We start from the raw sequence: 7,710 nt of genomic DNA, 5'->3' as shown, positions 1-7,710 counted from the left end.
CTGCCCTGAAGCTGTCGGAAAGCATACTTTCTGCTGAACAGGAGTCGCGACTGCTGGAAGAAGGAACCGCATCGAGCAGTTCATCCGTTGCTAAAGTGCAAGATAAAAGCAAGGGCTCTAAACCAGTTAGGTGTTTTCGATGCGGTAACTTCAATCACGCTGAAAGCGCGTGTCGATTTCGACAGGAAGAGTGTCGTTTGTGCAAGAAGAAAGGTCATATCGCTAAAATGTGCAAGAACAACCCCAGGATGAAAAGGGGGAAAATCAAAGCTGTCACGGATATATTTCTCGCGGAAGAGAAAGACGGCAAGTTTGTGCTTTGCACGATTTTAGGACAGGACGTTCAACTGCAAGTTGATACCGGATCTAGACATACACTTCTAAATCACCAGTCATGGATAAAGCTTGGGAAGCCGAAGCTTAGTCCACCTTCGTATAGCTTGCAAGGTTTCAACAAAAATCCAATTGCTCTCAAGGGTCAAGGGCAGGTAGAAGTTGCATACCAAGGTCGAACGCATCACCTGGAGATTGTGGTTACTGAGTCTCTCCACAGAAATCTTCTTGGCAGAGAATGGATTGAGAAGTTGGGAGTTGATCTTAACAAGCTATTTGTGGGAGCTCTGGATAACGTACCCTCTTCTCTGACTAATACCTTAGAGACTCATAGGGAATTGTTCAGGAAAGGTCTCGGCAGATGCCAAAAGGTCAAAGTGCACGCTCAACTCAAAGATGGCGCGTCCCCGAAGTTTTTCAAACCAAGGCCCATTCCGTTCGCATTACGTTCCTTGGTTGAAAACGACTTGGAGAGACAGTGCAAAAATGGAGTTCTGACGCCGGTAGATTATTCAGATTGGGCGACACCAATTGTAGTTGTACCCAAACCTAACGGCGCAGTGCGCGTTTGTGGCGATTTTAGTGTTTCGATAAACCCCCAACTGGATATCACACAGTATCCGCTCCCGAGACCAGAAGAACTTTTCGCTAAGCTCAATGGAGGCCAAAAGTTTTCAAAACTCGATCTTTCGGAAGCCTACCTACAAATGGAGCTAGACGAAGAAGCGAAGAAGCTACTAGTCATCAATACACATAAGGGCTTATTTCAGTTTAACCGAATGCCTTTCGGGATCGCTTCGGCACCGGCAATCTTTCAACGCACCATGGAGCAAGTGACAGCAGGTATAGATCATGTAGCCTGCTATGTAGACGACATTATTGTGACGGGCTGCGATGATGACGAACATAACAAAAATCTCGAAGCTGTGTTCAAAAGGCTCAAGGAATATGGTTTTGTATTGAAAGAGGAAAAGTGTGCCTTCCTAAAAGATGAAGTGGAGTACCTTGGACAGGTTGTGTCAGCAAAAGGCTTCTTCCTTTCTCAGAAGAAAGTTTCTGCAGTTTTGAACATGCCTGAGCCAACGAATGTATCCGAATTGCGAGCGTTTCTTGGCATGGTCCAACACTACAGCAAGTTTATACCAGGATTGGCAGACTTGTCATCACCGCTAAATAAGTTACTTCGTAAGAACACGCCTTGGTGCTGGTCTGAGGACTGCGTAGACGCTTTCGACGGCCTCAAACAGAAACTAACGTCTATCGACGCTCTAACCCATTTTGACCCGCGCAAACCAATCTATTTGGCAGCGGACGCCTCTTCAGAAGGAGTTGGTGCGGTTATTTATCATAAGATCGACGGAAAGGAGCGGCCGATAGCCCATGCCTCGAAGACATTATCATCAGCCGAGAGGAATTATGCTCAAATCGAGAAGGAAGCGTTAGCCATCATTTTTGGACTGAAAAAGTTCCATCAGTATCTCTGGGGACGACGGTTTACGCTATATACGGATCATAAACCTCTCACTACAATTTTCGGTCCAAAGAAAGGCATACCAGTCACTGCAACTAATAGATTGCAACGGTGGGCATTGATTATGATTGGCTATACATACGACATACAGTATAAGCCATCTCATCAGATGGGAAACGCCGACGGGTTGTCGAGACTTGCACAGGGGCCGGATGATGATTTCGACCGTGCAATAGCGACTGACAACCATAGCAAACGTGGAAGATGTTAACCTTCTTTCGACAGAAGCGATTTCGATGCTTCCTGTAACGGCGTCTGCTATCGCAGAAGAGACGGCAAAGGACCCGGTGTTTGCCCAACTCTCCCATCACTTACTAGAAGGTCGTTCTGCTGGGGAAGACAAGCCGGAACTTCGTGCTTACTTACACCGTGAAAGTGAGCTGTCGATTTCTCACGGCTGCATTTTACTGGGAATGCGTACGGTCATTCCACCGAAGTACCGCAAGAGTATCTTGGGTGTGCTGCACGAAGGGCATCTAGGACTCACCAAAATGAAGATGCTCGCTAGATCGTATATTTGGTGGCCTGGATTGGACAACGACATCGCAGCCAAAGTCAAAAGTTGTGAATCTTGTGCCTCAACCGCGGATGACATTCAACCAGTCCCTCTACACCGTTGGGAACGCCCAGAGCATCCTTGGACGAGACTGCATGCCGATTTTGCGGAGTACGACAAGAAACACTTTCTAGTGGTTATAGATGCTCATAGCAAGTGGCCGGAAGTTGTCCAAGTACGCCGTCAGACTGTGACTGATACCTTGAAGGCACCCCTGGCAGGTACCCTGCGGCAGGGTACCCCTGAACAGTTGGTGACCGATAATGGCCCACAGTTCACCAGTGCTGATTTCAAATCCTTCTTGGAGCTACGGGGAATCCGTCACATTCTCACACCACCCTATCACCCCAAGCCCAACGGATAAGCTGAAAACTTCGTAAGGTCCCTGAAGCAAGCCTTACGTCGTGCTCAAGCTGGGAAGGAGGAGGAGCCTGTTGGAACGTTTCTCGCGAAATACAGAGCTACCCCACATGTGTCGACCGGCAAGTCACCCTGCGAGCTGCTAAACAAGAGACTCTTCAGGATGACTCTAGACCTGGTCCGACCATCCCGGCGCGAAAGTGGCGATGTCGTCATGCCACTCACACAGAACAAGTCTACCAGGAATTTCCAAGTCATGGAAAAGGTCTGGGTAAAGGATCCAACTCAAAAACATCACTGGATCAAGGGCGTCGTCTTGGGATGCATAGGTAATGTTATATACGACGTGGACGTGGAAGGTAAGAAGCGCCGCCGTGTTCACGCCGATCACTTGAAGAGAAGAATCTCTGCGGACGATGTGCCAAATGCTGATGTCGAGAGCACAACCCGTCCAACTGGTCGATTAGATCTCCCAGTGGGTCTTGCCTTCAGCTCACGGCACCCAACTGAGATACTTCCTCACGATGACCTCCCTGCGTCGTCGTCCATGGCGTCTCCTGATCGTCGGCCCCCTGTCCCTATCAGAAGATATCCTGTGCGTCGTCGGAGATCTCCCGCACGCTTCAAATTCACAACGTTAGGAGGGAGGGATGTAGTGGATGACGACGACGTTACGGAAGATGGACAACGAGCCGCGTGACGTGCTGCATTCTTCAGCTGGCAATCAGCTGTTTCTCAGCTGACCGCGGCAGTCGCACATTAAACACTGCTCCAACAGGAACCCAAGGTCTAATGTTGGTATTCTTTAGACTTCCAGCTATCACACAAGGGACATTCGGATTTTTTTCGGATGTCCTATCGAGGTTACGTGTTGTCTGGGAAAGTAGTCCTGCTGCATTCTGGTCACTGTTATAAGCGATCTCGCTCTGGCAGATGCCACGAAGTGTGCAATAACAGGCTTGTATATGTTCAAGGTTGACCTCAATCGTCTGTGATTGTGTAGTAAACGTGTTCCGGGTAACTTTTTCATATTCTGTGCGCCCGGGATACATCGATCGAAGATCGAATGGCTTCCACAGTATCCCAATTGTATTACACAGTCGCTAAGCTTAATGCAGCCGTTTCGTAGCTACTAGTGACTGCCCACCGCCCTGTGTGCTCGCTGTAGTAAGAAATATTAACATATCTGTCGCCAATAGCCTCCTTGAGAGCATTTTAATCGTTCAGAACAGTAGAAATACTCATATTTTGGTTACGGCCTGCTGGACCACCGCTCGCAGTGATCGACGCCATCTAGATTTGCAGCGTGAATCGGTAGTTTCGGCGAAGAACAACGAAACGACTCAGCGCCTGGGGTCGTTGAAACGAATTCGGGCGTGCGAAGATTACTTCACTGACTCGTAATGCGCATGCGAATCGAATCGGTCTTTTCGTTCAGGCAAAAACGACTTGCTAAGAGTCAGTTACTCAATACTTGCCCAAAAGTAACTGAGTAGAGTAGTAAATACTTCATTTGCAAAACTATTTGAGTAGAGTTGTAAGTACTCACAAAAGTAACTCGTTACATTCAAGTTATTTCGAAGTTAGTTTTTGTAAAATTCACTGCCAAACACACGCGAGCAGGTTGTGCCAGGGAATATACATATGTGTCATAAATGTTTTCTGCCTAGCCACAGTTTGCCAGCAGTCTTATAAATTAAGCCTGTGCGTCTGTCACAAGCGTCTGAACAATGTCTAGGGGTGATGCACCGCCTTCAAGAGCCCGATGCTGAAGAGACTGGCGTACGGAAGGGCACGCGACATCGTGCTTAAAAGGTCATGAAGCGTGTTTTATTTCAATATCGTGGCCATGTCCTTTCCTGAGGCATAAGGGGGCAGCTGAAATGACAGCACCCGTCGCAACGAGAAAGTAAATTCCAACGGCGAAAACAAAAGTACTGTAATTTTTGTCATCCAATCAAATCCATCAATGAAAACTACCGTCAAGGTGACGTTAAAGCTTCTACCGTGCTTTCACTCAGATTGCATACTTAATGGAGAAAGAAAGTGTGGAGGAAAACTTAAAATATTCCGACGCATGAACCCAGAACTCCACCAGAATAAAAATATGTGACAGGTAACTTAAATACCGAGTAGAAGTTACTTTAAAATGCATTTAAGTTCCCCTAAAGATACCCGGTTTTGAAAGTATTTGTAGGATACCAGGTTACTAGAAAAATATTTAAGATATATATAGTATAGAGTAACTTGAGTAGATTATTTAAGTTATGTACAAGTCTGCTGTAAAGGCCCTTGGCAGCAACATTTCAGCATAGCGCACAAGAAGCGATGCCTGCACTGATAGTTATGCAGCAATTGTTCCGTTACGTCTAATATTACATGCCATTCATTTTTGTGTCTTCGCAGTACTGAAGCGTGAGCAGATAGGCAGACTGCCTATTACTGCATAACTTTGTTTTCTTTGAGACACCACCACTTGCAGGCAGACCGCCTCTTGCTGTATACTTTTTCTTTCTTTTGAGACACCGTTGACGTGCCAGTGGTTACGCAGGCAGGCTGCATATTACTGTATACCATTTCCCCCCATGCAGCAATTTTACCATTACGTCTAATATTAATGCTACAAGCCGTTCCTTTCTTCCTGGGCCACTACCGAAGTGCAAGTGGTTAGGCACACTGTAAAAAAATTATCTTGGTTATCATGAGATCTACGTACTTTTTGAAAAATCTACAGATCTACAGAGATTTCTGAAAATCCCATGATTTTTTTGCTCCAACGAATGAGTCAGTCGACCCAGTGTTTCGCATCAGTGCACAAAACGACAACGATGAAAAACGTCAGACGCGGGAATGAGCGTTTTACTGACTATTTTTTAGAATATTTTCCACAGTTAATTTGACGAAAACGAAGCAAAGAAACAGCCTCTCAACGACCACGAACTGGCCTCCTGCACACAAAACGCATGCTGTTGGGTCAAACTGCTTCTCCTTCGCCGTTGACAAGGATTTGACCCGTCGATCACGAAACTGGCGGGGCTCGCCGCAAGGAGAAGGACGAAGGAGAAGGTCTACTGCGCCTGAATTATTGGCGAGCCTCAACGCTAAATCAGTTTTCTTGAGTGTTTGTGTGCGCGTTACCAGTTTGCATCACAGACTTGACTCGCGTTGAAGTGAAACAACAACGTTTATAATTCACGTCACGCATGTACGCTTTCATTATGTCTGTGGAAATAATATCGACATTTATTGTTTTTGTGGTCCATTGCGATCCTCGCTCACCATTGTGATGGTGGGACGAGCGAGAGAATTGTTCCTACTACACGCGATGCGTTATTCTTGCATTGGAGCGCCACTGCTCATGTTGATATATCACATGTCAAAGTATTAAAATCTACGTGCAGTGACTCTTTTTTTGTGATTGTAGCAGATCTGAATACGCGACATCGCAAACCGAAAGTTCCAACGCGTAATGCCAGTGCGCTGCAGCAAAAAATTCCGGCTGTGGTCTTCAGCAGTGGAACGAAATAAGCCCTTGCTCTCCCACTAATTTAGAGACGCAGGCAGACATTACAGATTTAAAGGCAAAATGTTCAAGAAACATAGTTTTGAGTGGCTACAGATTTTTAGCTCTATCTACAGATTTTTCGGGCTTGGATCTACAGATAAATTTGTTTTACGTGTGGCAACACTGATTGACAGACGGCGTTTGCAAATGGCGACGGGGAAGTCGGTGCAAGTTCCACATGTCTAAATACAGTGGGTTTCAGGTATGTATAAAGTGTTATTGTTTCTCAACACTCACCTCACATTGCGCTGTGATCATATTTCACATGGCCGAAAGGTGTATCCGCAGCGCACGGTTAATTATTGCACGATTACGTCTTTCTTACTAGGCACAACGGAGGCGCCTCACGGAGCAGATAAGTTCAAATCCCGCTGGCAGAGCAAAAATAAACGTACTGTACTCCCAGAAGACGCGTACTTTCGCCTTATTGCACGCGAAAAGGAAAATGATCCCGTGTATTATTTCCAGGTACCGTTACTTGAAGCTGCTGCCAGCTAGAAGAAACTGAGCAAGCTCCGTGCGCATATGCCCACTGATGTAGCCTGGAGGTAAATTAACTTGCTGATGTGTTAGATTTACTTCTTGGTCCCACTTCAGTGCTTGAAGATAATGAATGCTAAACCATTCGGCTGTAAATTTTGTATTCTAGGTGAAAAGATCTAAGAACATGCGTATATGACATATCATGTGCTTCATATGCGTATATACTTGTCGATGTGGTGTTACTTGTACAGCTCGAAGCAGAGTTAACTGGAACGCCGCTTCGACCTGCGGAGCAAGAGGGGAGCCACCCTAGCGGCCTTTAGCAGAAATAAAGGGAGAGGGCGTTTCGACATTTCCATTCCAGTCGGAGGGGTGTTCGCTGTGGTGTGCCGAGCAGTGCCCAATCAAGCTGGCGTTATCAACGCTGCGCCTGTTTATGTTTTGGGCGGGCGATTGTGTCTGAGATAATGCGGAGCATCGATGTCATGGCACGCGCCTGGAACAGGTTTGCGCATGGCCACGCGTCAGCCGAAACGTTCATTGTGTGATCGGATGAAATGAATAACAACTTCTCTTTCGGAAAATTCACTGTGCTCAGAATAGAGGATGCGAAGAGACTTGAAATAATCAACAATGGTAATCGCGAAACCATCGTAATGAGTTTTTAAATAATAATAAAACAATGCTTTCATGGTGTAGCATCTCGCGTTTCTCGGCAGCTTCTCGGAAGAACAGCCAATTAGTACACACAAATATTTGTGTGCATGCTGGCACACAGTGCAGGGAGTCACCGTGAAGGTTTTCTATTATAGGTGAAGTGAATGATGATCAGAGCTAGACAAATTCACCATGACCTTTGTCCTCACTTCAATGTCCGTCAGC

General features: G+C 46.3%; 2 protein-coding genes across 2 annotated transcripts; both read left to right on the top strand.

Moving 5' to 3' along the window:
* The first annotated feature begins 227 nt into the window (after nt 1-227).
* Nucleotides 228-2,075, top strand: LOC135383804 (uncharacterized protein K02A2.6-like). The gene has a single exon (XM_064613123.1). The coding sequence runs from the start codon at nt 228-230 to the stop codon at nt 2,073-2,075; it is 1,848 nt and encodes a 615-aa protein (XP_064469193.1).
* A 25-nt stretch (nt 2,076-2,100) lies between these two features.
* Nucleotides 2,101-2,784, top strand: LOC135383792 (uncharacterized protein K02A2.6-like). The gene has a single exon (XM_064613117.1). It carries the CDS (start codon nt 2,101-2,103, stop codon nt 2,782-2,784), a length of 684 nt encoding a protein of 227 aa, XP_064469187.1.
* The last annotated feature ends 4,926 nt before the right edge of the window (nt 2,785-7,710 follow it).

The sequence above is a fragment of the Ornithodoros turicata genome, chromosome 1 (assembly GCF_037126465.1).
Source record: "Ornithodoros turicata isolate Travis chromosome 1, ASM3712646v1, whole genome shotgun sequence".
Classification (NCBI taxonomy): domain Eukaryota; kingdom Metazoa; phylum Arthropoda; class Arachnida; order Ixodida; family Argasidae; genus Ornithodoros; species Ornithodoros turicata.
This window is presented reverse-complemented; position numbering and strand designations above follow the sequence as displayed.

Coding starts and splice junctions, on each gene's coding strand:
- LOC135383804 (XM_064613123.1), top strand. CDS start 228: ATGTGCAAGAACAACCCCAGGATGAAAAGGGGGAAAATCAAAGCTGTC.
- LOC135383792 (XM_064613117.1), top strand. CDS start 2,101: ATGCTTCCTGTAACGGCGTCTGCTATCGCAGAAGAGACGGCAAAGGAC.